The sequence below is a fragment of the Cladosporium halotolerans genome (assembly GCF_011745625.1).
Source record: "Cladosporium halotolerans strain TM138-S3 chromosome Unknown Sca61, whole genome shotgun sequence".
Taxonomy (NCBI): domain Eukaryota; kingdom Fungi; phylum Ascomycota; class Dothideomycetes; order Cladosporiales; family Cladosporiaceae; genus Cladosporium; species Cladosporium halotolerans.
Genome location: NW_027191512.1, coordinates 27,568 through 55,526, shown reverse-complemented (window position 1 = coordinate 55,526; position 27,959 = coordinate 27,568). Strand labels below are relative to the sequence as shown.

Genomic DNA, 27,959 nt, shown 5'->3' with positions numbered 1-27,959 from the left:
CGCTTGATTGCTTGATTGGCTGCGCAACTTTTGATTGATTGACTGCTTGATCAAGCGCTTGATCAAGCATCAAGCAGTGCTTGGTTGTGCAGAAGTCTGGCTGAATCCAAGAGCAGCCAGAGCACCCGCCGTGGCCATGTAACCCTGGAGATATTTCGCAAGCTAGTTATACCTATGTCCAGCCAATGGCCACGAGCATGCGCCTTGTCACACTCTGAGCACCCGGCGCATTGATTACCTGCATCGTATAATTGGAGGCGCTGAGCAGGAACGAACTAAGAGCGTTGATCACAACGTGAAGGCCAAGGAACCATTGGTTTGCGACATGACGGTCGCCTTCAAATGCCGTGCTCACGCCATCTTTGGTGCCGTATTTAGAATGGATGGTAATCGCTGCGACGCAGTTCACCACCAATACAAAGTTTGCCATGGCGCTGGAGAGTAAGACACCAGAGCGCCATCCACGTAGACGCTGTCGTATGTTCTTGATGGTCGTGACAAAACCTTTGTCTGTTTCCGTTGTCGAGAGTGCGGAGTGAACCGTCGGTGTGCTCTTGAGTAAGCCATGATTGTCTCTATCTACTTCAAGGCTCGACTGACGTGACCGGTAGCTTGAGAATGAGATTGAGCACGGCAAGAGAGCGATTTGGGTGTGAAGCATGGGACGGACTGACTTACCTATGTGTCTCCGGTAGCTGCAGAAGCTCGACTGGCTCGAACGCATCGATTGCGCTGTAGTCGATCTCGGGTGAAGCCATGACGAACGATCCCAATTTCTGGGGTTCGAACGGATGAACGCAAGCAAAATGAAAGTACGAAAAGCAGGACGGAGGAAGCGCTCTTGCGACTTACAATGGCGCCGCACTCTTGCCGTCCTTCTATAGCCGCGACCATGATTGCGGCTGAGCTGCATAGCCCATCAGGTCTATGCACAATAGTTGCACTAGGCTGCAATTCATCCTTGGCGAGCGAGACGTCGGCGGTGCGGTATCTTGGCTGAAGGATTGCCGCCCAAGAAACACTGTCCTCAACGAAGCGCGTGGTCATTCATAGCCGGTCACTATGTGAAATAGAAGATATCGCCATGATACCAAGACCTTGATCTGAAAGCGTTCAAGCCGTGGAATGCTCTGCAGGACTATTAGAGAATGCGTGATGAGGAAATAGGGTTCTGTAGCTGGGCCACGCAGGATGGAGGATTCAGCTGGTGACGTCTCAACTGCAAGTCTCCTTGGCCCACAGCCTCACTCCGGTGAACAGTCTGGAGAGCCAATCAGCCACTCGAGAAGGTTACACACAGCAAGGGCACATTCGAGAAAATCAGAGAGATATCAACATGCCGATTCTTGATGTGTGGATTCTGGCGGAGCACTTCCCATCGTCACATCAGAAGTTAGACCTGTCTCACTCCGGTCTAGTATCACATCACTTGATGGGTTTCCAGACCCTGACACCAAGATCTCAAGCAATGATTGCGAATGTTCACCAAGTATGCAGACCCGTAGAGAAGCAGGAAAAACCAGTGGCACACCAAGATCAAGGCATGACGATCGCGCCGTGCTAGGGTAAATGGTATATCATGCTTGAGTAGTGATACAGCCGAATGTCTTCATACAGGTAAGGCATAGTTCACCAAGCTTCCAAGGCAAAAACGCCCGATCAAAGTCCGCCAGCCACTACCCAAGAGAAGCCCTGTCATGCCATTTATCGATCCACATCAAAAACCTCGTCCCCGCCAAACAGCTCCAAGCTCTCTTTCACACACTCTTCATACTCGCACAACGTGACCCCATCCCTTTCGGACCCATCGCTCTCCGCATCCTCCTCAGTCCAACCCACCATCCCACACCGAACGGCATACTCCAGCCCACTATATACACTCCCCCTACTCCTCTTATAGCACGGCAGCCCCAACGCCCGATGCTGATGATACCGACACGGATCCACCAAATACGGCGCCCTCCCCGCCCCATCCTTCTGCGCCTCTTTCCCCCGCAACATACACCTCGCCGCAAGATCCAAATCCCCCAACTCCACTACCGCCTCGGTCGTCAGGTTGTGCACCGCGCACGCAGGCGAGTACACGTACCAGTCCACCAGCAGCTCGCGGCCCAGCGAGCCCGCCGGCCAGATCGCGGCGGCGGCTTGCAGCAAGATCTCCAGGTCGCAAGATTTCGAGCGCGCGTCTAATTTCGTCCAGCTGTCGTCGTCGCTCTCGTCTCCGTCCTCGCTCTCCTCGCCCTCAACTAATTCACCAATTATCTCGTCCAGACACATGTCCGCAAACACGTCCGCTCCCAGCGCTTCGCCGGCGGCGTGCGCGCGCATGAGCAGGTAGAGGTCTGTCGCGAAGCCGTTCTCGTCGCCGAAGGGCACGTGGATCTTACCGCCGCGCAGCCAGCGCGCGAAGACGGTGAAGGCTTCGTGGTCGATGTTTAGGTGTAGAGGGTTGTTGGGCGTGGCGATGAGGGGCTGGGATGCGTCTTGGCTGAGGGTGCGGAAGAGTCGGGAGTTTTGCGCGAGGAGAGCGGAGGGGAGGGTTAGTGGGGCGGGAGAGGAGTTGCAGAGGAGGGTTAGGGTGGGTTGTGGAGGGTTGGAGGGAAGGAGGGGAGAGCTGGGGATCGAAGGGGTGAGACTGCTGGTGGGTGTTGCTAGGACTGTGACATAGGTCATGCTCACTGCGGGCTCCTTATCCTCATTGTCGCTGTCGTGAGGTGTAGAAGGGACTGTTGCTTCAGCATCCTTGATTGCCGAGTCAGGTTCGGTTGGATGACCATATGTATCAACAATGCTGCTGTCAGGCTCGAGAACGCTATCCCTTCGTTTTTCGCCGGTCATCTTGGATGGAATATTGAGATGTAGTGATACGATGGAGGTTCTTCGGCATCGTCTGGCGCGGTTATGTAGGCAAGATGTATAGCATCGAAGAATAGTCTCGGGTTTTCTGGCGAGTATCAGTTGCTTCAAACGTTTCTGTTCGACACTCAAAAACCGAAATACTCCAACACGAAAGGCGTAGCAAATTCCTGCATGATCCATCGAGCCCCAAAATCTCTCTGACACCCGACCTAAGTGGCGAGCAAAGTTGTTGTCAGTAGCTTCGACTCGCGGAGAGCACAGGGAAAAGTTCTCACGTCTCGCTTTTCACGCAATCGGACTGATTTGATCAAAAAGTAGCAATTGCATTGACGTGCGCATAGATGCGGTCGCACTCGGAATATATTGATGACAATTGGGTAATATCTTACAGTCCCATTCAAGACTCCACTCACTGGCCCTCGCTCTTACCCTCCTTCTGCTCATCCTCGAGCATCCCCCTCCTACCCTCAACGGTAAGGTAGAGAGACTTTCCAGCCGACTCCAGGGTGTTTGTGAGACCAGAGCCGATGCCCTGCAACATGCCGACGAGCTGTGCGCGCAGGCCCGTGAGGCCGCCCTCGATACTGCCGACCCACTTGGCGCCGTCCATGTCGAAGACCTTGCCTTCGACGCGTGCGCCAAGGAACATCAGCTTCTTCAGGCCGGTTTGCACGGTCGGGTCGTGGTAGCTGGGCGTTGTTCTTCTCTTCGGTGCGGGAATTTCCTTGGAGGGCGAGAGGATGGAGAGCGCGGCTTTGACGTGGGCGGGGCTGACGGTGGGCAGCGTCAGGATGGCCATGGGGCCGGAAAGAAGGGGTTCCAGACCGTGCTGCAGCTTCGCGTTCCTTGCTGCGAGGTATGCGTTCTTCGAAAGACCGTGTGTCAGGCTGGGGTCCCTGTTGGTAGGTTGTGTGTCGTGGATGGGCGTGCTGGATGACACTTTGGGGTCTGTAGGCTCATTGACGGGAGGCTGATCCAGGTATTTGGGCTCCCAGAACTCTACGACCTTCAGCGCGGATGCGAAAATGCCCGTCTGCACAATCTGCAGCTTTGAGCTGCTGCCAACCATAGTCTCGTCTCCGCTGCGCGCCAGCTCCTCATCCGCCTTCTTCAGCGCATTGGCCAGTTCTCGTCGAATACCCGTCCATTCCGTGGCCTTGATGTTGTTGTGTTGGAAGAGCAGCATGAGGGGCGACGAGCGCAGAACAGACTGGTACTGGCGGTGCAGCTGCGATTTGCGGAACTCAGGAGGCTTGTAGGAGGGCGGCTGGGTCGGAGGGTAGTGTGAGATGGGTCGCGGCGCGTGTGTCATATGGTCTATGGGCGGCGCAGGCGTGGTTGTGCTCGCGGCGGCGGTAGATGCGTGTCGGCATTGCCAGCAGACATATTGTGGTGCGCGGGTGGTGGTGGCAGCGAGGCGTAGCTGCTTCGATTGGAGGCGTAACCGAGGAGGCATCGTGAATGGCGTGCGCGCGGGATGAGATTGAAGGTGGTGTAGAGTCCGCGAGAGAACGCGCAGTGATGTCGAGAGCAGCAAGCCAATGCCTCCCTTGCCAATCGCTGTTCGCTGCGCTGGCTCTGGCTGTGGGTGGTGAAGTCGCAGAAAGCTGGACGGAGCAAGTGTGGCACTTCCGCTGTGGCTTGTGTCTGCCCGCGCCCCGATGCCGCCGCCCGCTCGACTCACACCCCGCTGACGATCCCGCACATGATTCAATGGCTGCAGTCAACGGCTGGAATAGCATATCAATATTTAGGTATTCTTTTCCACCACTCGAAAATGTCTCTTTCTGGACAATGAACACAGCGAGTTACATTCAAGATTGGATCATTGGTACTTATCTCTGCAGCTAGATTCACACGCTGCGTGTTTCCTCATAATATAACACCTTTCCTCAATTGGACATTGCAGGCCCAGAGAAAGACCAGCAACATGGCTGCGACTGCAGAGCGTCAGGACTTCGTATCCGTGACGCCTCTCCTCAAGCAGCTCGCCACTCTAAGTGGTGCGATGAAGGCAACGCCCAAAGACATCGCCGCAGCCGTCACTCTGATCTTCGAGAACCGGATATCGCCAATCCAATTTTCGCTGCTGCTATGGGCTCTTCACACGACTGGAATGGACCACAATCCCGAGGTGCTTGCCACTACGGCCGCATACATGCGGTCAGCGGCTGCACAGGTCGATCGCAGCGCTCTCCACAACGCTGTATCTTCCAAAGCGAAGCCCGAAGGCAACTACCACGGTGGACTGGTAAGATCTAACGTTGCTAGGAGTGCTTGCACTTTGGCTCACAAAATGAACAGGTTGATATCGTCGGTACAGGCGGTGATGGCCACAACACCTTCAACATTTCTACAACATCCTCAATCGTAGCCAGCTCCCTCCTCATGATGGCGAAGCACGGCAACAACTCTTCAACATCCCTCTCCGGTTCCGCAGATCTTCTTCAACGCTCTCCCAACCCGCCTGTAATCAGCGCAACGACAGCAGAAAACCTACCGTCAATCTATTCCCGCAGCAACTACGCTTTCCTCTACGCCCGCGAATGGCACCCTGGTATGAAGTACGCCGCCGCCGTCCGCAAGGAAGTCCCAGTCCGCACGATCTTCAATCTCCTCGGACCCCTCGCAAACCCCGTCCACGACACCGGCCTCATCGAGGCCCGCATCTTGGGTGTGGCGCGCAAAGACATCGGTGTCAACTTCGCCGAAGCCCTTCGTCTCAGCGGCGCGAAGAAAGCCCTCGTCACCTGCGGCGACGAGAACCTCGACGAGATCTCTTGCGCCGGCCCCACGCACTGCTGGTACATCCGCGGCAAGCCCGAGAGGTCCGAGGCCGATAAGGACGCGTCTTCAGACGACAGTGACGACGACGTCAACAGCCCTTCGAAGCTTGAGATCTCGAAATTCATGCTCTCGCCTGAGGACTTCGGCTTGCAGTGTCACCCGCTTACGACTGTGCACGGCGGCAAGGGTCCGAACGAGAACGCGCAGATTTTGATGCAGATTCTGCGCAACGAGCGCCCGGCCGACGACCCGGTGTTGCAATTCGTGCTGCTTAACACTGCGGCTCTTATTACTGTCAGTGGCATTTGCGAGGCGGAGGTGAGCAACATGGGCGAGGGAGACGATGGCAAGGTCGTGCAGGAGCGCGGACCGGGCGGCCTGAGATGGAAAGAGGGTCTGAGGAGGGCTAGATGGTGCATTCAGAGCGGTGCTGCGCTGAAACAGTGGGAGGCGTTCGTGGCGGTCACGAATGAGCTTGACGGCGATAGAAAGGCGTGAGCGTCGCGCCATGCGTGCTTTGAAAAAGTAGCCAGGCTTCCCAATTGGGGTCACAGAGGCGCATCTCGTCCGATGTGATCCTGGACATCTCGTGGTCGAGATCTCTCCACCGGGCGAGGATATCCGGTGTCAGTCTGTGATAACTAAATATATATCCAATGATCATGCAGCCTGAAATTTGGTGTGACGAGGCTGCATCTTGAGCCTTGCGGACCTCAGCCCGTCACGGATGTTGAGTCTCATGAGCCTGATGCACCGCGGACAATGCCATGATCTGCCATGCCTTGTTCTCAGCCTAGCACCCTGCGCCACGGCAAGACCCAGAGAAGGGCGCCGATCGCAACAAGTGACGTCGAAAGAACATGTAGCGCAGCTCCTTCTACACCGCAGACGAAACTCTATCCGGCGCAGTCTCTAGGTGCAATCCTCCATCGCGCAATATAGACCATCGCGACAGCGCAGCAGCCTGACCCTCAGCTCCCCATCTCCCAAGCAAGCCACCTGCACCACCTGCACCACCCAAACAGCCGCGCCCGCGGCCCACCTACACTGCATCCGCACGTGTCTTACCGCAGCCCGGGCAGCGTGGGCAGAGCCCGCGTGCAGGTGTTCTGTCGCTCCCCCGGCCACCAGGCTGAGGCTGAGGCTGAGAGCAGGGATCGTCTCATCAGAGCCCCCAAAGCGGGCTGAATCCTTCCCGTAACCGCCTCGTCTACGGGCCTTGGCGCCCTCCGGGTATTGGTCGGGAGGATGCGCTGCGCTGCTCTGCGCCGCTGGGCTGTGTGCGAGTGTGCGAGTGTGTGCAGCCGCGGTGACTGGTTGGAGGGCGGAACGCGGTTGTGTTACGGGGGCGGTGGTGGGTTGGTGCTGGTCTGCGATCAGGTACTTAAGGCTTGGGGTGGGAGCATTGGCGAGGGTGTTGGTCTTATGTCTGCTATTGTTGTGGTTCTTCTCTCATCATACTACTCTACTCTCTATCTTTGATTGTCACACACGCTCTGGTCAATTCCAAGAAGACAGATACTTCTTCCGTTGATTGATCAATCAAAGACATACCATACAGCGCATCGCGACAGTACAGCAACAACCACCCTCGTACTCCCAAAGCCGAAGCAACAATGGCCAACCCCAAGATGTGGCTCAAGCGCGTCCTTATCCCCCTCTGGACGATCCAGCTTATCGTCCTCGCCGTCTTCTTCGTCCTCGCCTGCATCGTCCTCTCTTACGCCTCCGCCACCAGCGATAGCAGCTACTACTACGACTATTCCGACGCCTACGCGTACGTCGCCTCACACGATCCACCAATCTCCCAAGATCCTAATCCACTGACACTCCCCCTCACAGCGCTGCCGGCGGTGTCGTCCTCGCCCTCTCGGGCTTCTGCATCGTCCTCACGCTCGTCGAAGTCGGCCTCCTCGCTGCCCGCCGCCTCGGCCCCATCTTCCAACTCATCTCCGCTTGCATCAAGACGCTGATCTGGATCATCTGGTTCTTACTCAACTGCGTCGCAAGCGCGGGAGTGGGAAGCTCGAGCGCGCTGGACATCGTGCTGAGCTTGATCATTGCGTATGTTGGCACCCTGTGTGTTCAATTGGCGAGTTCTTCTTTTGCTGACGAAATGAATAGGTTGTGCGCGATCGGACAGGTGATCTATGGAGGCATCATCATGCACAGGGTCAGGAGGGGCTTCTTCAGCATGCAGGGGAGCGCGAGCGAGCTGCAGCAGTATTCTTCGAAGGTTGCTGTTGCGCAGGGAGTGTGAGCTTTAAGTTGACTGGGCGAATGGGTGTTGGATTTCTCTGACGAATCGAGGGCGTGTCTGCCTTGGGTGTTTGATACGATTGATGTCTGTTGGACTTAAAACGTGGTTATATAAGCTCTTTTCTGATGGATCATGATTCTTAGTGTTGACCATGGTTTATGGTCGGGTGGTTATGATAAGCTGTGGGAGGCGGTTCTTGCAGCATTGCCGCCCGAGCAAGAGACCGGCATAACTTGCGCCCTCCTGCCTCTCTTACAGCTACAAAGTAGATCCTGAAGATCATAAGCTATAACTGAGGCATGACTTGGCGATCTCACGACTGCCGTTGGCAGCTCGATCGATCGGTACATCAAAGGTGTCGATGCCGGGAATATGGCTTCAGGGGCAATAGGAACGCCAATCCGGGTGGCAGCTAACTTGGGTTCGTGTGCCGTGTGATGTCCAGGAGTCGCAGAAACCGAGAAAACTCCCAAGGCTTAGTTTGTCGTGCCCTTTCACCGCTGTGGCTCTTTATCTTCGTTGTCGCGTTCAGCATCCAAGGTGCCTCCGCGGACCTGCTGCTCAAGGACATTTACAAGTTCCTGGGCTGGCGTCTCCTCCTTTCGATCTCTCTCGCTGTCCTCTCGCTTGCGCTTGTTGCTAACGACCCTCCGATGCGATCGACTCCGCGTATGCGCCTCCCACTGCTTCTCCGTCATACATGTGACGCCGCACAATTCACAAATCCGCTTGATCCACTTCTGGGGCGTGGCCGCTAGGTCATGACTCTGTTCGGGAGTGAGCAGCCTCGCGGCCACATCTGAGAGAGTCTTCGGGTCCGGCATGGAAGACTCAGAGAGGAAAGCAGCGGTGAGTTCAATCGCCGAATCGACGACGCTTCCCGAGAACTGAGAGACGTTCGATCCGTCGAGAAGGTACATCGACCGGTCTGCGTTTGCGGCGGCAAGCGCGTGCAGCAGTTTGATTCGTATCCATCGGATTTGGCGTTTGGCGTATTGGCGGGTGGAGGCCTTCGTTCTTTCGACGGCGTCGCCTTTAAGCTTCTCTAGCTCAGAGTCGCTTGTTGTGCCGGATCGCTGCGCGGTTATGTACGTTTTGAACTCTTTGTAGCCGATGCTAACCCAGATCCCGCGGGTTTCGTCGACAGGCTTGCCTTCGATGCTTTTGGCTTCGGTGTGATCGAACAGCTGGTTGACCTCATCGAGCAAACCTTGCGACAGCATCTTGTCGACGCGACTGTCCAATCGTGTTCGCAGAGTCTCGGTCTCGGCGTGGATCCAGAACAACAAGGTAGGGAAGCGGAGGCCGGATTCTTCCACTCCGTCTGTAGAATCACCATTCTGCTTTGCATTGGCCAGACGCTGCTCAGCGTAGATGTCTGAAGCCTTGCGACCAGTCTGCAGATATATGACCAAGCTCCTTTGGATCTTCCTTCGATCGTTGGGATGCCAACGGTCGGCCATGATGGGGTCGACATCTCGCAGTCTCTCATGCAGCTTGTCCGTTGACTCTTTCAGAATCGGGAACTTGTCCTCCAAATCCTCTCCAGGCCCTTGCGCTCCATCTTTATTGTCCGCTTCCTTCCGTTCCTCCCCACCCGTCTGCTCTTCCGCCTCGGTCAAGCGATCTCGAAACAACAGGCTCTGGGTGTAATAGTGTGTACCACCCACCAGTATGGGAACTTTCCCTCGGCTCCGAATCTCCTCAACTGTGGCCAGAGCGTGCTTGACAAACGTGCCAACCACCCACGTCGGTTCGTCGATGCCAATGCTGCCGAGCAGATGGTGCGGAATGCCCTTTCTCTCTTCCACGGATATTTTGTTGGTGATTATGGGCAGACCCTCGTATAATTGCATGGCATCGCCATTGATTACTTCGCCGTTAAAGCGCTGGGCCAGCGACACGGCTAGCTGGCTGCGGTGGTCAGTCGAGACGCTTGTGGAGAATGGGCTTGGATGCTTACATCTGACTTGCCAGTGCCGGTCGCGCCGACGACAGCAACCAGCGGCAGCCTCTTCGACTGTGGCCCCATTATCTTGGGTCGAGTATGGCGTATGAGAGATCTTAGCATCGGAACCCGCCGTAGGTTGAGCGTAGCCGGCGCAAACGCACGATTGTCTCGACAGCTCTAACGTACGATGGTAAATTCTGCACGGTCCACAATGCCTTTTTGGGAAGGTCTGATTCTAGCCGGCCATGATGCCGACATTCTGTACAGTCATCGGCGCCAATATTTTGCGATACGCAGATAATTAAATTGAGAGAAAGCAGCAAAACAAGAAGCATAAAAAACGAAACCACCTTCGCTGGCGAATCGACTCTCCCCTCAGCCATACCAATTTCTCGAAACCCGCTGCCCACAATGCCCTCGCCCTCAATCGCAACGAAGGATCTCACCTTCTCCTTCCCTGACGGCACCAGCGGCCTCCAGAATGTCTCTCTCGACCTTCCAGCTGGTTCGCGCAACCTGCTCATCGGTGGTAAGCCTCCCAGTAATCCTTCAACATACACCCATGCTAAATCCCCAGAGCGAACGGCGCGGGCAAGACAACCCTCCTCCGCCTTCTGAGCGGCAAACGCATGGCGCCCCCAGGTGCCGTGGACGTCGGCGGCCGTGACCCCTTCACCACCGGCCTCGAGGGCGTCACCTACCTCGGTCTGGAATGGGTTTTGAACCCCATCGTGCGCTCCGACATCGCCGTGCCGGAGCTCCTCAAATCCGTCGGCGGCGACTCCTACCCCGAGCGCCGCGACGAGCTCGTCCGCATCCTCGACGTCGACCTCTCCTGGCACCTTCACGCGGTCTCTGACGGCGAGCGCCGCCGCGTGCAGCTCTGCATGGGTCTCCTGAGGCCGTGGACCGTCCTTCTGCTGGATGAGATCACCGTGGACCTGGATCTTCTGTCGCGCCACAACTTCTTGACCTTCCTGAAGCAGGAGACCGAGAACCGCGAGTGCACGATCGTGTACGCGACGCACATTCTAGACAACCTGGCGCAGTGGCCTACACACCTGGTCCACATGTCGCAGGGCAAGGTCAAGAAGTGGGGTCCGATGGACACCTTTGAGGTGCCCAAGACTGACGGCGGTGCGGAAGGCAACAGCCGTCTTGGCCAGCTTGTGCTGCATTGGTTGAGGGAGGATTTGATCGAGAGAGGACCGAGAAAGGGTTTGCCCGCCGAGGGCAAGACGTACCCGGATCTTGAGGGCAGGGGAGGTTACGGATTGGAGCAGAAGAAGAAGTGAGCTCTGCGCGGTGGCTGTTGCTTTGTTATTGGGTCAGGCGGCGGGTTTCAACCCTGCGCCGCAGTCGGCCCACGTGGATTTATGGAAACAGGTGCCGCGCTTTTGCGAGGTGTTCAACAGGCTTGTTTTAATTTACTGCTGGCTAGATATATAAAGACAGGGAAGAAGGCAACTGGAGTTTGCAAATTCATTTTCACCAATCACTGGATCTTGCCATTTGTTTCCTCCATCAACGCCTTGCCGGTTTGCTGCTCCCTCAAACGCTCCCATTTTGAAAAGCTCGCATCTGTGATTTTGTGACTTCTCACGCGCCATTATTATCGGGAGAAATCAGATCGGCTTTACGGTTGTCTCAAGAATATCCCCTCTCAGGCCAGATCAAGCAGAGCCGTTCGTGTTCGCGGGGTTGGCTTGCTGCAGTTTTTGCGCGAGCCATTCGTCTGCGTTCTTAAAGGTCGTCTTGGTATCGTTGTTGACAATGGCGCTGTCGGCCGCCTGGATGCCAGCATTGATCTGCTCAAACGTTAGTACGTCACAGCACAATGTGAGGAAGAGTATTGCTTACCGCGTCCCACATCTTCCACGCCTTCTCTAAATCGCCGGGAACGTCGTACGCGTGGTTGAACCAGCGTGTGATGTCTGATCGCTTGCTGCTATCGTTTGAAAGCTCGTCTAGGAAGCTCTTCACCACAAGACTGAGACCGAGGTCGCAGTCTTGAACAAAGGGCAGGTTGCATCCGAGGGTCGAGTAGTCGCTCGGGCTGAGTTCGCGAGACACAGCGCCTGACCCAAGCATGCTGAGTGCGTGGACTTCCAGGAGGTCGCGGAGGCTTGCACGCACGGCGGATGTCATCTGCTGATAGCCCAGGAGATGCCGTGACAGAGGCCCAGTGAAACCGATCTCCTTGTGGTGGAATGAGCCCAAGCATGCGATTCTGCTCAGCAGTAAAGTGTAGGCGCGGTCAGTCTCGGAGCCTCGCATGGGAGCCCCAAGATATTTGTCCGAGGGGAACATCTGGCTTGTGTTCAGCACGTCAAGCTTGTGCAGCTCAAACGCCATGAAGATCGCCTCCTCTGCCTCCTTGCGCCCAGCAGCAGCAAGGTACCCGTTTTGCTCAGCTTGGTCGAAAGCCGACTTGAGTGCCTTACCCCAAGCAGACAGTGTGTGGTTGTTGTTAATGTACCCACGGTCTTCCAGGAAGCGCAAGACAGTGTTTGAGATGAGTTCGTCCGGGCTGCGGAGTTCTTGTGTGGCAGTGTCACCAATCTTCTCAGTCACTGTCTCTTGGGCCGTGTTCTCGTCCGAGAGCAGCGCGACTGCAAAAAGCAAGGGCTCCTCTTTGATGTCAAATTTGGCATCGGACGCCTTTGTAAGGGTTGCATTCCTGACCCGCCAGCGGTTTGCAGACTGAAGTGGAGAGGAGGCGTCGGGCACTCCCAGAGCCTGCTTGCTGCTCTCATTGTGCCAGGCGATCAAGTCGACATCCTTCTTTTGATAGTAGCGGTGAAGCATGGGGTTGATTAGAGCCATGGTCCGGGTACGCAGAGGGGCCAGCTTTTGCGTAACCAGCTGCTGATACGCTGATGAAGAGCCGCCGTCGAGGGGCGCAATTTCGAAAAGCTCACCACGGGTTCTCCAGTTAAGTACTCTTGAGCCCACTACGCCTCTGGAAAGGTAATAATAGATCTCGTCAGGAAGTCGCTGGCCTATCACATCATGCATGTCGCCAGCAGCTGTGTCATTCTTGGTAAGAGTGACTTCGCCACTGCCGGTGATGATGACACTGTGTTTCACGGCAGTCCTCGCCTTCTTGAACAGCTCCATGAACTCCTTGTTCAATGTGGCGTACGCTGCAAATCCCATGCTACCAGCGCGGCCAGCCAATTCCCGTGCTCCCTGGATAGGATTGGGAACGTTTTCAAGCTCTGTGGGAAGCGCAAGAATAGTCAGGCCAGAAAGCAGACAAAAGTCAATGAACTGGTCCTCGTTCATTGCCAGCTTAGCCAGACATTTGGATCGTTCTACCCACGAGAAAGATTGGCTCTCGAAATCGAAGGCAGTGATGACTCTCGAGGCACCAAACAGCAGGCATGATGATGACCCAGCAATGGCGTCGCCGAAGTTCTCTCGGTCCAGTGATACAACCTGCGCAGCCGCGGAGTAAGGCGCAGTCTGAATCCTGACTCCTTCGCGTTGAAGGTAAGATTGCAGCCAACGAAGGATAGGGTAGGTACGGTAGGTGCCTGGCAAGCATCAGATCCAGCTGCAGGGGTAATTCCATTGGGGCTTACTCACATGACTTGCCAAATTCCGCCACAGCCTCATCGGCACGGCTTTGGCTGTAAAGGCTCCATGCCTCATCTAGGCTTCTTGCGGCCTGTTTACTCTCGCGCGAAATTGTTTGCCGATCTCTACAAGCGAGATCCAATCCGTTGAAAACGAAGGTCAGAGTAATATTGACCTCCTGGAACTTCGCCAGATATGTGTCCAGGTGTTTTCTGAGAGCAAACGGGAGACCGCCAAGAGCTGGAAGCAAGGGCTCACGCGTCGCTTGAGAAGTGAGGATATTCTCAAGGAAATCTTCAGCGTCGACTACAATACGTTTGTCCTTGAGCTGATCAATGGGTCCGGTGATGGTGAGCTGTTCGGCCGTGGCCCAGTCACGGAAAGCCTGTGCGCGCGAGGCCATATTCGGAATGTATGGCCACGATTTGATGCGCGGAATGAGTGTTGCCTGTATGTGCTGGCGTGTGGCCCGAGATGAGCTGGTGAGATGATAACTATGGAGAGAGGGTGGCAGATGCACGGAGCTATCATGTGAAGTGGCAGCAAGAGGACCCTGGCCAAGAAACAAGCTTCCGGGAGCGCGCCTCATGCCGAAAGACGCGGGACGTGACCCTTGCAGTGCCTGGCGCGTTTGCTGTTTGACCAACCCAAAGCATCCTCACCATAAGGTACCGTATACACTCAGCTTCTTGAGAATATTTGTTTCGCATTGCTTCCCTGAGTTTCTACTTTTTGCGCTATAGCGGTAGCGCTCCATGCTTCGTGCCCTCTATCAGCTCATTCTCAGCCCTTGCTTCGGGCCTCTCGGTTCCAAGCAGACCAGCAACGGCCACAACACACGCGAACGCGCCCAACAAAGCCAGCACGGCGGTAACTTGCGCTTGGACAACAAGCAGCTGGCTGAAACTCCAGCAGAATAATCCGATCATAGTGATTTCGAAAGAAAGAAGTCCGATAACAATCGTAGCTTGGCTTGTTAGCTAGAGCTTTACAGTCACGTGGTATCGTGTGGATGGTCACATACACATCGAGAATACTTCTCGCTTTCGCTCCTCACGGTAGATGTAAACCTTGACCTCTTTGTAGATAATCCATCCCTCCTCGCGACCAAAAACGTCGAAGAACATGTACGGTGTGTAGCTGTGGAGCTCTTGGCCGCTTCCCAGCGTCCATTTCTCAACGATGCGTTGTATGGACTCATTCGGAAACAGCCTTTTCGCCGACAGCAAGTGTGCAAGGAATTCTCGGACTTGCACGGGTGTGTCGTTGGCTTCAGGCATCCGAGGCAGCTCGCTGATGCCCGTGGTGAGAGGCATAGACTGTTCGAGTGATGAGCCTGCTTTCTCGTACATCGTCAGGAAGACACTGGCCAGTTCGTGAATCGCGCACAGGTGCGTGTGTTTCGGAAACAGAGCAGCAAGGAACGACATGGCTTTTGCTGAGAGGATCACGAAAACAGCTTCGCTCCGCTGCGCCCGAATGACGTACCGAGCTGACACGATCACAACTTTGATACATACTCCTTCGCGTGAGCACAGATGTTGACTTTGTTATCGTACATTGCTGACATGACCACCAAATGCTACTTCGCTCGCAAGCAGAGCTATTCCCACAAATCATCTGCAATTTCTGGCGGACTTAGAGTTATCCCGCGTCGTGCTGCATCGGAATACCAGTCGAGTGTCGAAGGCCGAATCCACTGCAGCCACCTCGCCGTGCAATGTGCACCGGCGTATCTACTTCGGTATGGGTGTGATTGAACCTCGTCAGACAGCAGGATCCGGCAATGCGGCTTCGTGCATCGGGTGCACTCGCACGGTACAGACTCCACGCTGGCCACGCTGGCGCTTGCAGGTACACATAACGCAAACCAACCCATCTGCATCTTTTAAACAAGCTTGCTTCTTGGTGCTGTTGCCCTGAATTTTCTTCGTCTCTCGATTCGTGCTCAGTCGGCATACGATGCGACGCACTCGGTCCAGTGCCGAGATTTGTGGGAGCCTGCTGCTCTCTGGTCCCGAGTTATCAGGCGGAGAAAAGCATTGGCCGGTTCAAGGCGATGCGTGACGGTAGTTCGTGGATGGTGGAGAGACGACCACGGCGAGATCATGACCGCGCCAGGGCGAGCAGCGACAACCTGCGAATTCTTTAAGGGTCGGATTTCTCCCTTGCCTCCGCCGTTTCGTAACGTCTCGGAATCCTTTCTGCAAAGCATGTCAATAATGCACATTTTGAACGTCGATGCAAATGCCTTAGACCGACCCGTCAATACTCTTCTGACCAATCCGCCCATTTTGCGCTTCATCCTACTCTCTACATAGACCTTCCCGTCTTTTGCGCGAGAGTTCTCATTGATTGCCGATCTTAGCTTTGAGAACGTCGAAGTGTCGTCGAAGGTGAGATATCTTGCTTCATTCCGTATGATGTGATCCGCTGTCTGTTGCTCCTTTACGGCCTCTGCGTAAGTCGGAAGGGGCTCGTATGGGTCCATCGCGTTATGAATTCGTTTGATTAATGCTCTTTCAGCGATGCGGCGTAGACCAAAATCACGGCTGAGGTGCTTCAATGCTATTATATACCTCCAAGCACGGATTGCTGACAGAGATCAGTCATGCCGGTCTGCCGTCTCGAGTGACTCGAGGAACGCCATTGGAGTCAGTCATTCGCCCGCTTACGAACGTACATGTAGGGCGCGCGCAACTATTGGCAAGTATAATTCTTACTTATCCTCCGGACTGTACTAAGTCGTTTAGGGTTGCCCTAGACCCACATGTAATCCGCGCCCTTTGATGGATGAGATGTCTACACATGCGGCGCTGGATGCCTTGCTCATTTAGCCGTTGCTTGGCTCATTTGAGCTCTGAGCTTTCAATTATCGGGCTGATTAATCGATGCTTGTGGGCGACGGGGGCCATGCCGGACTCCGCATCTCAGGGAATCTGACGACGGGAGCACGTTTAGTCCACTTGCTTGGGCGGAACCGTGAATCAGATATTGATGGGATTCGTACTAATTTTGCTTGCTTGCATTGATCGCACGGGTCCAATGCCATCATAACTTCATTGAGGCTGCTAGGCATGAAAACGACAGTGCTTCTCTGACTCCCATCATTCGAACACCGAACGCCGAGATCGAACTCCGTGGGCCCGATCGACCGAAGTTTGTGACAAATGTGCCAAAGCAGTTTCCAGCCAACTCATCTTAGGAAGCTTCTGATGGCTTTCACAGGGCCTCCATAGAAGCGAATGTCTATATAGTATTGATAGGTCTATCATTGTCTCTACAATTTCATTGAAAGAGCAATTTGAGCACTAATCGTGTTGGGAAAATGCCACAAACTCTGACGACTTTGTCAGCAGTTGGTATCCCCGCATCTCATCAAACGACTTCGCGAACTCCGCTCCTGGGCGTGCTCTCAGCTGCCACTACTGGCACGACACCGCATCTCGCGGTCTCTGAACAGTAGTGTCGACTTTGCATCCTGTTGCATAAACTGATTTGTGGCGAGACGAATCTCTTATTCTTGTCCCTCACACCCACCCACCTTCTCACGTCTTCAGCTTTCGGAAATGGAAACCGAGACTCCAGCGACGTCAAGCTGAACGCCGATACCCAGCTGAGAGCGTGGCTCTTCGCCCTCGAGGTAGACGTTCGGAAGCCTGTGAAGTAGAGCCTTGTTGAAAGGTAAGCATGGTAACCTCGAGAGCTCACGTGCTCATGTCAACAGCCCTCAACCTCTTGGGACGCTTTCTTTTGCTTATTTGCGTACCGGCAAAATCCGGCGGAAACACTCTAGTTCTGCCTGCTGCCTGGTTCTGTCCGTGTCTGACGTATTTGATAGGATATATTGATTGACAATCATCAAGCCGTCCCTGCTCCTGCAGTGACTCACGACGCAATAGGTCTCCGGGTGTAATCCCGAGCCTAGCCCTCACATTGAAGAAGTCTGATTGGACAGAGCATCAGGCGCCATGATTGAGTCGATTCGAAGTGCAAGCGATGCCGGTGTTGTGGCTTACAGACGCAATGGCAAGTTGTATAGTTGCGAGCCAGTAAGTTGGTTGTCACACCCATTGGCACGTCTTGAAGTCTCCTAATGCTTCCTAGTGTCGCAAAGGAAAGCTTCGCTGTGATCACAGCAGCCCTGTCTGTGGCAGATGCGCAAGACGTAACAAAGAAAGGTAACTCAAACTCTTGCAACGGCTGTATGACTCCAACGCGTCAGAAAGTCGAAGGCGTGCTTCCAGCAGCCTTTCTCACGCGTTTCACTGTTCGGGGAACTTTTGCTGACTGGTCTATAAGCCAATGTGTGTATCACCCGGCTCCATTGACAAGGCCCAGAGCTTCTCCTATCGGCAATCAGGATCGCATTGTCTCTGCACCCCGGGAAACCCAACGAACATCGCCGTATCCGACGCGTGTTCAACACCGAGGGCTTCCTGCAAGCTCTTCTACCACTCCAGAGATAAACGACAGCGCCGTCAACGGGCAGTCCAGTCGCACCAGCACAGCGGCAATAGACCCTTTCTTACCGTCACCAATTCTGCCGAAACCTGTAGCTGCGGAGCAGAGAAGGCAGATGTCTGCTGCGTCGTCTTACAGATCACCAACGAACTCCATTGGTATGAGAGACAACCGGACGGGCTTCCTTGGCCCCACGGCGTACTCCGCTGTGTTTACGGAGAACTCGGGTATGTTGATCTTCAATGGTTCAAGATTGGCTGCTGTGTTCTTGCAAAAGTCTGGGAAGACATTGCGCTGACTCGAGATACGCAGGAAGCCTTAGCATCCTCGAGCCGGACGACACCGAGCAACCTACCAATCTCCCGCCAACTCACCCAGATCTTATCAAGCGCGGCGCAGACGTCTTGGCCTTATTCCAGGACATGCCGCGGTACCGCCGATTCACGCAGCGATGGCTCGACTACAGCGAGAGCTCCATCGTCTTGCAGCCCATCTTCCAGACCTGGTTCGACGTCATGTGGACCGAGTTCGAGGATGTCTGGACAAACCCCCAACCTGAGCAATTACACGCCCTGTCTGAGATGGTCTGGCGCAACACACGCCGACCGGTGGAGATGCATGGCAACATGACGCCACTGGAGTGGGCGCGGACAGGCACAGGAAGGAATTTGAGGTGGGAGATCATTGGAATCATACTTTCGCTTGTCGGGCTGGTGGCTGTCAATCTTAGCGATTGGGACTCAATTTTCGACGATATCCGGGAAACGGTCGTTGATCGTGTGACGTTTGCTGAACGCATGCGAAAGGCTAGCGAGCTCGTGCTGTGTTTCTGCTACGAGTGCGAGTCGCTGAATGACCATTACATCTGCTTTATGTATGAAGGCTTGATGCTCATTGAGCTCTTGAAGGGCGATTCACGTAAGTCACGTTCTTTCAGCATTGCTGGGTGATGCCGCTAATTGATGCTCCATCCAGACTATACTGCATGGCAGCGGAATGGTGAGCTCTGCGACGCCATGGTGGCGATGGGATTGCATCAAGGCAACCGAGAAAGTCCGGACACGCCCTTCTTCCTCTCGCAACAGCGCAAGAAGCTTTTCTCGCAGGTTTACACTCATGACAAGTCGATTTCGCTGTTCGTCGGCAGACCACCGCGGCTATCTTACCGCTACTGTAAGCTGGAGATGCCACTTGACTTGTCTGGAGCTCAGCTCATGCTCCAGGGCCCTGAGCTGCAGCAGGCAATCGCAAATCTCGACCCCAACGGATGGAACACCTCTGGAAACCCGCACAGAATCACGTGGAACAGGGTCTGGTTCTTGTACAGCCGTATTCGCGAGGAGATTCTCGAAGTATCGCTGGGCTCGAGTGACGAAGACGTCGCGGCTCGAATTGCGGATATCTGGCGGAAGATGGGAGAGCTCGATGCTTCATTGCCCTCTTTCGTCCAGCTGTCGCCAGAAGAGAGCCTCAACGCATATGTCGCCAATAGCGGCAGGCAGGACGGGCGAGGCGTCTCCAACAATGCTCTCAACGCCATCTTCATTCACATGGGCATCATGCAAACCGAGTTCCTACTCCGCAGAGCCCAGGTCAACAGGATGAAGACTGACACCGAGACGCTCATCCCCATCTCACGACGCATGCTCAAGCTCGTACTCCTTACACAGTCACGCCGCGACTTCTTCCGAGATTTCCAGGAGGACGTCGCGTGCCTGATGGCTATCGCTGGTGTGTCTACCGCCGGCGTGCTGGCTGTCGAGCTGCTGAAGCAGGACCAGTCGAGGCTGATCGGCCAGGATGTTTTGCCGAGATCCGAGACGATCCAGGATATCAGCGTCTTTGTCTCGCTGCTCGCGGATGTGAAGACTGGCGGCGCAAACCATCATATTTGCAGCCAGGGTTCTCGGGCGTTGAGGGGTGCGCTTGATAAGATATTGAGCCCGAGTGCTCCTCCGCCTGCATTTGGTGTTGGTGGTGCGAGTGAGACTGATAGGGCATTTGAGGATGTGGGGTTTCTAATGCCGACTGCGAACGACGCAGAGTTCCTGCAGTGGCTGGATAATGTCGAGTGGGACAAAGGATTCATGAACCCAGGTACTGAGGTTGGAGGTGCTATCTGAGAGCTTGAGCGTTCCGCCTCATATGCCAGCCGCAAATGAGGTCTAGACCTCCATACAACAACCTACTAATTGGATCTGCTCAGCTGTTATCGCAGCAAAGCACTCACTTCGCCCGCCAGCTTGGGGTGCTCTAGACACGCCTCAAGCACACTCTTAGCGTCCAGCACACTCGCCAATTGCATCAACTCCCCACCCTCCTTCGCGCAAAACAGCAAATAGCCCAGCGCTAACAACAACGCTTTGACCGCTTCGCTGCTTCCTCCGTCAGCTTCCACACGGAGCGCTTCTAGCATCGACGCCGCCAACTCCACCTGCTGGTCCTCACCCAGCCCGTCATGATGCTCTTCTCGCCGCGCGCGGTAGTTCGCAACCGCCAAATTGAAAGCTAGCGAGGCCGCCGCGACTCGCGTCGTTGGATGTGCGGCGTCGAGGAGTGAGCTTGTGATGAGCTGAACGAGCAATGGCGTTGTGCGTTGGCCGAGCTTGAGGAGCTCACGCACGAACAACGGCGACGTGAAGATGTTGCACGCAAGGTGAATCGTCACTAGACGCAGATTGTGCGGGCAGGTTTCTCCGAGCTCGATCACATGCGTGATCAGAGCTGGCACTGTCGCGAGCTCGTCGACGGCTTTCTCGCTGGCGAAGAAGCCAGACACGCGCGGGTCGACCATTGCGCAGCGCAGAAGGTCGACGGCGGCAAAGCGGGACTCTATGGGGAGGTTTTCGATGGTTGTTTGCAGCATCTCGCCGATTGCGTGGATATCGGGGAGTTTGGCTTCGCGGGGGTCGAGTTGGCGGTTCTTGACGAAGGTGGTCAGGGCGACGAACTCGGGTTCCTGCGCACCTGCACCGAGTTTTGCCGTGAGCTTGTCTATGGGAGGGACTCTGGCATATACGATGGGTTTCATCGAGCCAAATTGCAACGTTGGCAGTTTGAGGAGGGTGTGTGGATGAGGCGGGAAGGTGTGTTGTAAGAGCTGAGCGACGTTGGCCTTCAATAAAGATATGTCTGCACCGGACCATTCATCCAGCTTCTTGCCTTTGGAGAAGGTCATGAAAGTAGGTGTTGCGCGAATGCCATACTTCATTGCTATCTCCCTCGCTTCGTTGATGTCCACTTTCACAAAAAGAGCGTCATGGTGCTCTTCTGCTAGCAAGTCGAACGTGGGATAAGCCAGCTTGCATGGTGCACAGGTTGACGATGTGTAGAAGATGGTTGCGCATGTGTTCTGTGCCCCTGAAAGAGCTGACTCTAATGCATCTGTCGCAGTAAGATTGAGTACCCGGCCGTACTTCCCACCATGGAATGATGGTTGTTGGACTGTCTGCGTGTCTTGCTTTGGCGTAGCACCATTCGGTACAGGAGCTTGCGTGACGGAACGCATGCTTGCGTCGATTTGAGGTCTCAGCATTTGGCCAAAGGGAGTGTCGAGAACCCGTTGAGGCAGGCTCGTGATATGACTTGGGATCCCTTTGCCAATCAGGAACATGGCGAAGTCGTGAGTGAAATTGTTACAGTTGTGAGCGAATAGATCGTAACTTTCGGGGGTGTACACTTGTTTCAGGCTCTCAAGGTAGTCCAGAATGGTGTCTAGGTCGATATCGGTCTTGCCCATCGGTATGACTTCCATCGGACGGCCATGATGCGAGGCGCCTGGGTAACATGTTTGCACACCAGCACCGAAAAAGTATTCGACATTTTTGAAGACCAGAGATGTGTGGTATACTGCGTCGATCTGAATGCCTAGGAACTGCTTGCTCATGGACCGCGCCAGCCCTTGGCTCAGGTCGTAGACATACAGTTCCACTTCCATCTGGAGATGTTTCGAAGGCCGATCTCACGTTGGCAATTCCTCTATTGAATCCCAGAGATTAGTCCAATTATGTTTTGATTGGGTTGAGAAATCTCTAACACCAATATTAATAGTATCGAAGACCGAATAAAAAGAACCCAAACCTCGCAGGCGGCAACTGTTGACGTGGTGTGGCGAAGGCTCAAGCGCAGCCGTCACCAACCTTCGCTCAGCGGGGCGTTTCTGGCGCTGCCTCTCAGCTTCCACGCCGTGCGGGCATTGGCATCAGGGCAACTTGCGACAATGCCAACTTCTCAACGCAACCACTCAACCCAGAGTTCCGCCGCTCCTCACTGCACCTACCCTCCCATGCGGTAACACGATCAAAATGCGGAAGACGCTGCTGCTCGTCTTCATCCACGGCTTCAAAGGCAGCGACAATACCTTTGACAATTTCCCCAAGGACCTGCGCGCGCTGGTCTCTACCGCCCTTCCCAATCTCGAAGTCCTCAGCGTGCAGTATCCGCGCTATGAGACCCGTGGCGATCTTCGAGACTGCGTTGCGCGATTCAAGGAATGGCTACAGAACAAGGTCATCGATCTGGAAGTCGCAAACCGCACGCCCAGCCCGACCGTCGACCCCAGCGTGCGAGTCGTGCTCGTCGGTCATTCTATGGGCGGGATCGTGGCTGCCGAAACATTATTGAGCATCGCGCGAGACGAGCCAGTGCGCCCGGAAGCGGGCAACAACTCGACGAGCGCCGCGAGCAGACCGCAGACGCCACGGCCGGCGGACAGCGAACGAGCGAGGCCACAGCGCGCGGACAATGACGAGAAAGAGAGGGCGGCGTCTGCGCCGCCCGAGGGTCACAGCTCCGCCATGTTCTTCCCATACATCCAAGCGGTCCTCACCTTCGACACGCCCTTCCTAGGCATAAGTCCCGGCGTGCTCGCGCACGGCGCCGAGGAGCACATCAACAATGCTTCAGCGGCGTACAAGGCTTTCAACGGCGCGAGCCAGCTCTTTGGCTGGAACTCGCCTACACAGAGCGCGCAACCGATCGCGAACGCGTCTAGTCGAGGTCTGCCGGCAGGTGAAGCATCGAGCGGCGGATGGGGGAAGTGGGGGAAATACGCTATGGTCGGTGGCGCGGCGGCCGCAGTCGCAGGCGCTGCTGGAGCGGCGTATTTGAACTGGAACCAGATCAACCAAGGGCTGGCGTGGGCTGGGAGCCACTTGGAATTCGTGGGCTGTCTGGCTCGCGGCGCCGAGTTGCAGAAGAGAGTCGAAAGTGTAGTGCAGCTGACGGAGTCGCACGGCGTGGGATTTGCAGATTTCTACGCTGTGCTCGGCGAGAAAGTTTCGAAGAACACGCAGTACGCCGGCGCGGTGCTGGGGCAAGATCGGACGTTCTGCGTGATTCCCAAGAACACGGACGGATCTGTCAACGGCAGCCCCACGGGTACGAAGAGGTCTGCTCCTGCGGCTTCGAGCGGAGCGGAATCGGCGTCTAACAAACGGCGGAAGACGCTCTCGGAGGAAGACATGCGGCAGGAGATGAAGGAGGGCGAGAAGGTGCAGGAGTTCGCAAAGGACACGAGCAAAAAGAAGGGCGATTGGGTGAGATGCCGCAACGACGTCGCGAAGGATGAGTTGAAGGCGCACACGAGCATGTTTGCGCCGGGCAGGAACCCTGGATACTACAACATGTTACCTCTGGCTAGAGATCGCATTGTCGGCTGGGTCGACAAGGCTTGGTATGAAGATGCTGGGGACGACGAGGGTGAAGGCGTTGATGATGATGAGGATACGATGGACGATACTCAGGACCAGGACGACACGACAGGAGATGTTGCCGCATAAGCAGGACGGCACTACACCCTTCACCTCGTGCGCTTTGCATGATACCCAGATGGCAGTATAATTAAAGCATGTATACATAGTACATGCCCTTCCCAATAGCTTGGTTCGGTCCTTGTGTTACGAGGCCAAGCCGAACCATCCCTGTTCGTGTACCAAAGCTTGTGAAAGGTTACTATGACACCTTAACTCACAGCATGACCGGCCTTTACATGCGACTCCCGATCCATGAAGATGGCCTCCTCTCACCCGCTCAGCATCACTTCACATCCGAACCGCCAGCGTCAGACTCGATAAAGTCGACCTTGGGCGGCACAACACGTTAGCTCATCTACTGAGAAGCCATGCTCGCTGAAGGATAGTGATAGGGCATGGACGATACACTATTTGTATCATTCACCCTCCCTTCGCCACGCCATCAGAGCGCGGTCCTCGTCCCACGACTCCATCGGCATTTGGAAGGATGTGGTGGGTTGCTGATCGTTAGCGCCAGCGGCCCGCGATTCAAGCGATCGACAAGTCAAACTTTGGGAGGGCTGAGGAGGCGATGACCTGCTGAGTTAAATGGTGCTTGATTTCACATGTGGCGCTTCGAGCGAGGCTTGTCTTCGTCAATTAGGAAACATCTCCTGATTATTTCTACTTCTCTTTCATCTATACGTTATACAGTAGATTCTCGGTGCCGTTGACTCTTGAGTGGTTGGCCGCAAGACAATGAGGCGCACGACACGCCGTGCCCTCACCAACCTCATTCTGTTCGGAGGCGCATTACTTCTCATCATCGGATTCAGCGTGCATGGTACGAGCCGCAAGACTTTCGCATGGTCGACCGTCAAATACAAAACGACTGCATCGACCCTTCCCAAAGCACATGGAACGTGCCCCGGCCTCGCAGATGCAGATAAACCAGCTTTGGTAGTCTCGCGAGTGGCCTCGGACGGAGACTCTAAGTGGGTTAGCAATCTCGCGGACAAATATCACATCTGCATCTACGACGTCGACGGCTCTATCAATGGCGACCCGACCCAGCTCCGTGTTCCCGCCAACCGCGGCCACGAGGCGATGGCATACTTGACCTTCCTCATCGACAACTACGTCAGCATCCCTGCCCAAGGCGCAGTCTTTGTACACGGCTCTAGGTGGGCCTGGCATAACGACTCCCCCGAGTATGACAACGCAAACCTACTCGCCGCTCTCAACACCACCTCCGCGCTCGCGCCCGCTGGCTACCACAACCTCCGCTGCGACTGGAGCGCCAGCACATGTCCCGCAGACTCTCAGCCGCAAGGCAGCATCGAGACGAGTCTGACGGCCAAGCTTGAGCCATTCAACGCGCGTGTTGTCTCTGATGCCGCCATCCCTCGCGCGCTCGCAAATCTCTTCGGCGACAGCTCTAGCAACTCGCCTGCGAGCGATGTCCAGCCTGGCCGCGCCGATAAGATCAAGTCGCAGTGCTGCGCTCAATTTGCAGTCGCCCGCTCCAACATCTGGAAGCACTCGCAGGCCGAGTACGCTGCGGTGCGGCAATGGCTGCTAGACGACGGGCCGAACAGTGCGCCGCGCGACGACAGGATCTCTGGACGGATTCTCTCGTACGTGTGGCACATCCTATTCCTGCCGCCGCGACAATTCGCACCGCGGCCTGCGGCGGGCGTGCACGAGAAGGTCGAGCTGGACCGCCTTAACGAATTGGCGTGCCCGTCGGCTGCGGATTGCTATTGCCGGTTGTACGGGCGGTGCGGGCTGAAAGGCTGCACTGAAGGCTCATGTCTGGGCCAGTATGTGCTGCCGAAGGACTACACGCTGCCGGACGACTGGGCGAGCACGCATGGTGGGAGTGTGGATACTGAGCATGATGGGCTGAAGATTAGACGATGAGAGATCGAGGATGAGGCGCGGTACTGAACCGACATTAATCTGTAAGGAATATACGACACTTCAAGCGCGTCTGTTGCTCTTGCTCTTCCATGGGCGACATCTTATTAGCAATACTTTGTTTGGAAAGCATCGCAGACATCTCAGAGGCCGTGCCTCCGACCGTATCACGTGCCGCGCTGTGTCACTTACCTTATCTGCCCCACCACGGCTCCAGCTTTGCCCCACGCCGGCCGGCGGCTGACTCGGCGGCTTCTTATCTCTCGCCGGGGACTCTCACCCACCGCGACACCACACGCCTGACTGCCTCCCGCTCCCAAGCCGCCTATCTGCGCCGGCGCAATGCAACACCGCCGCCGTGACTGGCGCACGCCTATCGTGTCTGGCCCACCGCACCACCTGACTGCGCTGATCCGATGTCTCTCTCCACGCGGGACTCACCTACGCACGGCGCCTCAGCCTCCATCAGCCCCGTTATCGTCAGGTGATGCCGGTGACTGTCCGCTCCTCCGCCGTCTCAACCCGTCAACCCGTCTGCTACACTCGACCGTCGACGCCGGTAGGTGCGTTCCGTGACACATTGCCCTCTTACCTCCCGTCTCTTCTACTTCTTCAATATCTTCTGTTCTTGCGTCTGCCTGCCTCTACACTTCCTCTGGCTGTGCATTTCCCTTCGAGTACCCTTCCTATCGCCGCCTAATAGTACCTAAGTCCACTCCCTCCTACGTCACTCAGCAGTAGCACGCATCTCTCGGCACTCACAAGACCTATACGACTCCGACCAGCACACATCACCTGAGCAATTCAAGGAATAGCCACGCTTTCTGGCCCGGAAGGTTCGAGTTGGTTTGCCGAACGGGTGCTACATACACGGCCGCCTACCTTTCGTGTCTTTGCGGCCACTTGCACCACACTTCACGCCGCTGCATCCCAAACATTCTTCGAAGAGCACAAGCCCGGCGCCGACACGCCTTTTGTACAGCCCACCGGCGGCGCTATGTCATGGATCGCCGCGTCTGCCTTCTCACCTGCTCTGCCCGACCACTGCACGCCAACGAATGACTTCCTCCTCCGCTTCAGCAGCACATTCCACGTGTGCATCCCCACGCCTCTGGCCTTCACATCGAACCTTCTGGGTGCACTGAGCATTTGCTCATGGCTGTTCGCGCAGCTTCCGCAAATTTACAAGAACTACAACATAAAGAGCACTTCCGGCTTGTCGATATTCTTCCTGGTGGAATGGTGCTTGGGTGATTTGGGAAACCTGTTGGGGGCGCTGTTCACGCATCAGGCGCACTGGCAGGTGATCATCGGCGGATACTATGTCTTTGTCGACCTCTGCCTTGTCATGCAGTGGATATGGTACGAGCGACTGCAGCACGGGAGCCATCTGTTCCGGCTACGCCGACGAGGCAGAGGCGGTGACGGCACCGACAGCGAAGGCAGCCTCGACGGAGTGATCATCGAAGGCGTCAGCCCTCGTTCCAGCAACGACGCAAGCGACAGCGGCAGCATGCGAAAGGCTGGACAACCCAGGCCGATCTTCCGGACACCGACCTTCCGCAAAGACCCCACACAGGACGAGAAAGGCACCCCAAGCCCATCGAACACCCCCCGTAGCAACACAATCCGTCGCTCCGGTCCATCCTCACCATTCCCTTCGCCCTCCCCGCGAACAATGCTTGCGCTCGCCTGCCTCATCGCCATGACCCAAGCATCGCCCATCCACCACCCCTCAAACGATTTTGTCGCAGCCTCCATCACCCAGCGACCCACAAACCTCGAGACGGCCGGCACGATCCTCTCCTGGCTCTCAACCGTCCTCTACCTCGGCTCTCGCCTCCCCCAACTCTACAAGAACTACACCTTGCAATCGACTGCTGGTCTATCACCCTCTCTCTTCGCTGCGGCTTTCAGCGGAAACCTCTTCTATTCTCTCGCGCTCGCCACCAACCCGCTGGCTTGGTCCTCCGCCGGTCCCTGGGGACTGCATGGCTGGGCTGGCGCTGGTGGCTCGGATCCGGGGGTGTGGAGGGCGGCTGCCATGCCGTTTTTCCTCGGCGCTGCGGGCGTCTTGGTCATGGATGCCAGTGTTGGGGTGCAGTTTTTGATGTATGGCGAGGCGGAGGAGAAGGTGGTCGTTGTTGAAGACGGGCAGAGAAGGGGCAGGTGGAGGAGGGTTAGTGGGTGGATGAGAGGGTGGGTGCCGAGTTTCGGGGAGGTAGCAGAGAGGAGGGGCTTGCTGAGTGGAGAGCGTGGAGCGAGAGGAGAGGAGAGGGCATACGGTGCTTTGACCTGATGGTATAATAGCTTTGCTGGGAGCCGGTGACGATCTCTAAATATGCATAGCGATGCTGTTGATGGATGCTGGCGAACAACGAATAATGATCTGCATTTTTTTCGC

General features: G+C 55.8%; 14 protein-coding genes across 14 annotated transcripts; 7 read left to right on the top strand and 7 right to left on the bottom strand.

Moving 5' to 3' along the window:
• Positions 1 to 172: 172 nt before the first annotated feature.
• Positions 173 to 1,122, bottom strand: WHR41_09067 (uncharacterized protein; the record flags this gene model as incomplete). The annotated part of the gene is made up of 2 exons (XM_069377671.1): positions 679 to 1,122; positions 173 to 611 (listed from the first exon to the last, which is right to left on the bottom strand). The coding sequence occupies exons 1-2, from the start codon at positions 756 to 758 to the stop codon at positions 173 to 175; spliced, it is 519 nt and encodes a 172-aa protein (XP_069225287.1). The 5' UTR covers positions 759 to 1,122.
• Positions 1,123 to 3,268: 2,146 nt separating this feature from the next.
• On the bottom strand, positions 3,269 to 4,315 carry WHR41_09066 (mitochondrial 54S ribosomal protein uL10m; the record flags this gene model as incomplete). The annotated part of the gene is made up of 1 exon (XM_069377670.1): positions 3,269 to 4,315. The coding sequence occupies one exon, from the start codon at positions 4,313 to 4,315 to the stop codon at positions 3,269 to 3,271; it is 1,047 nt and encodes a 348-aa protein (XP_069225288.1).
• Positions 4,316 to 4,593: 278 nt separating this feature from the next.
• Positions 4,594 to 6,321, top strand: WHR41_09065 (uncharacterized protein). The gene is made up of 2 exons (XM_069377669.1): positions 4,594 to 5,110; positions 5,164 to 6,321. The coding sequence occupies exons 1-2, from the start codon at positions 4,790 to 4,792 to the stop codon at positions 6,142 to 6,144; spliced, it is 1,302 nt and encodes a 433-aa protein (XP_069225285.1). The 5' UTR covers positions 4,594 to 4,789; the 3' UTR covers positions 6,145 to 6,321.
• A 617-nt stretch (positions 6,322 to 6,938) lies between these two features.
• WHR41_09064 (uncharacterized protein) lies at positions 6,939 to 8,036 on the top strand. Its single transcript, XM_069377668.1, has 3 exons — positions 6,939 to 7,423; positions 7,489 to 7,710; positions 7,771 to 8,036. Exons 1-3 carry the CDS (start codon positions 7,263 to 7,265, stop codon positions 7,904 to 7,906), a joined length of 519 nt encoding a protein of 172 aa, XP_069225286.1. The 5' UTR covers positions 6,939 to 7,262; the 3' UTR covers positions 7,907 to 8,036.
• A 364-nt stretch (positions 8,037 to 8,400) lies between these two features.
• WHR41_09063 (uncharacterized protein) lies at positions 8,401 to 10,033 on the bottom strand (the record flags this gene model as incomplete). Its single annotated transcript, XM_069377667.1, has 2 exons — positions 9,870 to 10,033; positions 8,401 to 9,816 (listed from the first exon to the last, which is right to left on the bottom strand). Exons 1-2 carry the CDS (start codon positions 9,975 to 9,977, stop codon positions 8,401 to 8,403), a joined length of 1,524 nt encoding a protein of 507 aa, XP_069225281.1. The 5' UTR covers positions 9,978 to 10,033.
• A 111-nt stretch (positions 10,034 to 10,144) lies between these two features.
• Positions 10,145 to 11,355, top strand: WHR41_09062 (uncharacterized protein). Its single transcript, XM_069377666.1, has 2 exons — positions 10,145 to 10,386; positions 10,437 to 11,355. The coding sequence occupies exons 1-2, from the start codon at positions 10,269 to 10,271 to the stop codon at positions 11,150 to 11,152; spliced, it is 834 nt and encodes a 277-aa protein (XP_069225282.1). The 5' UTR covers positions 10,145 to 10,268; the 3' UTR covers positions 11,153 to 11,355.
• On the bottom strand, positions 11,253 to 13,945 carry WHR41_09061 (uncharacterized protein). The gene is made up of 3 exons (XM_069377665.1): positions 13,449 to 13,945; positions 11,718 to 13,396; positions 11,253 to 11,665 (listed from the first exon to the last, which is right to left on the bottom strand). The coding sequence occupies exons 1-3, from the start codon at positions 13,840 to 13,842 to the stop codon at positions 11,531 to 11,533; spliced, it is 2,208 nt and encodes a 735-aa protein (XP_069225283.1). The 5' UTR covers positions 13,843 to 13,945; the 3' UTR covers positions 11,253 to 11,530.
• Positions 13,946 to 14,125: 180 nt separating this feature from the next.
• On the bottom strand, positions 14,126 to 14,869 carry WHR41_09060 (uncharacterized protein; the record flags this gene model as incomplete). Its single annotated transcript, XM_069377664.1, has 2 exons — positions 14,126 to 14,406; positions 14,464 to 14,869. 2 exons carry the CDS (start codon positions 14,867 to 14,869, stop codon positions 14,177 to 14,179), a joined length of 636 nt encoding a protein of 211 aa, XP_069225284.1. The 3' UTR covers positions 14,126 to 14,176.
• Positions 14,870 to 15,028: 159 nt separating this feature from the next.
• Positions 15,029 to 15,966, bottom strand: WHR41_09059 (uncharacterized protein). Its single transcript, XM_069377663.1, has 2 exons — positions 15,702 to 15,966; positions 15,029 to 15,643 (listed from the first exon to the last, which is right to left on the bottom strand). Exons 1-2 carry the CDS (start codon positions 15,928 to 15,930, stop codon positions 15,588 to 15,590), a joined length of 285 nt encoding a protein of 94 aa, XP_069225294.1. The 5' UTR covers positions 15,931 to 15,966; the 3' UTR covers positions 15,029 to 15,587.
• A 906-nt stretch (positions 15,967 to 16,872) lies between these two features.
• WHR41_09058 (uncharacterized protein) lies at positions 16,873 to 20,818 on the top strand. Its single transcript, XM_069377662.1, has 6 exons — positions 16,873 to 17,123; positions 17,281 to 17,491; positions 17,547 to 17,620; positions 17,742 to 18,130; positions 18,216 to 18,821; positions 18,879 to 20,818. Exons 2-6 carry the CDS (start codon positions 17,411 to 17,413, stop codon positions 20,024 to 20,026), a joined length of 2,298 nt encoding a protein of 765 aa, XP_069225297.1. The 5' UTR covers positions 16,873 to 17,123; positions 17,281 to 17,410; the 3' UTR covers positions 20,027 to 20,818.
• Positions 20,113 to 21,840, bottom strand: WHR41_09057 (uncharacterized protein; the record flags this gene model as incomplete). Its single annotated transcript, XM_069377661.1, has 1 exon — positions 20,113 to 21,840. The coding sequence occupies one exon, from the start codon at positions 21,838 to 21,840 to the stop codon at positions 20,113 to 20,115; it is 1,728 nt and encodes a 575-aa protein (XP_069225280.1).
• Positions 21,841 to 22,207: 367 nt separating this feature from the next.
• WHR41_09056 (uncharacterized protein) lies at positions 22,208 to 23,683 on the top strand (the record flags this gene model as incomplete). The annotated part of the gene is made up of 1 exon (XM_069377660.1): positions 22,208 to 23,683. The coding sequence occupies one exon, from the start codon at positions 22,208 to 22,210 to the stop codon at positions 23,681 to 23,683; it is 1,476 nt and encodes a 491-aa protein (XP_069225275.1).
• A 711-nt stretch (positions 23,684 to 24,394) lies between these two features.
• On the top strand, positions 24,395 to 25,558 carry WHR41_09055 (uncharacterized protein; the record flags this gene model as incomplete). Its single annotated transcript, XM_069377659.1, has 1 exon — positions 24,395 to 25,558. The coding sequence occupies one exon, from the start codon at positions 24,395 to 24,397 to the stop codon at positions 25,556 to 25,558; it is 1,164 nt and encodes a 387-aa protein (XP_069225277.1).
• A 994-nt stretch (positions 25,559 to 26,552) lies between these two features.
• On the top strand, positions 26,553 to 27,854 carry WHR41_09054 (uncharacterized protein; the record flags this gene model as incomplete). Its single annotated transcript, XM_069377658.1, has 1 exon — positions 26,553 to 27,854. The coding sequence occupies one exon, from the start codon at positions 26,553 to 26,555 to the stop codon at positions 27,852 to 27,854; it is 1,302 nt and encodes a 433-aa protein (XP_069225276.1).
• Between the last annotated feature and the right edge of the window lie 105 nt (positions 27,855 to 27,959).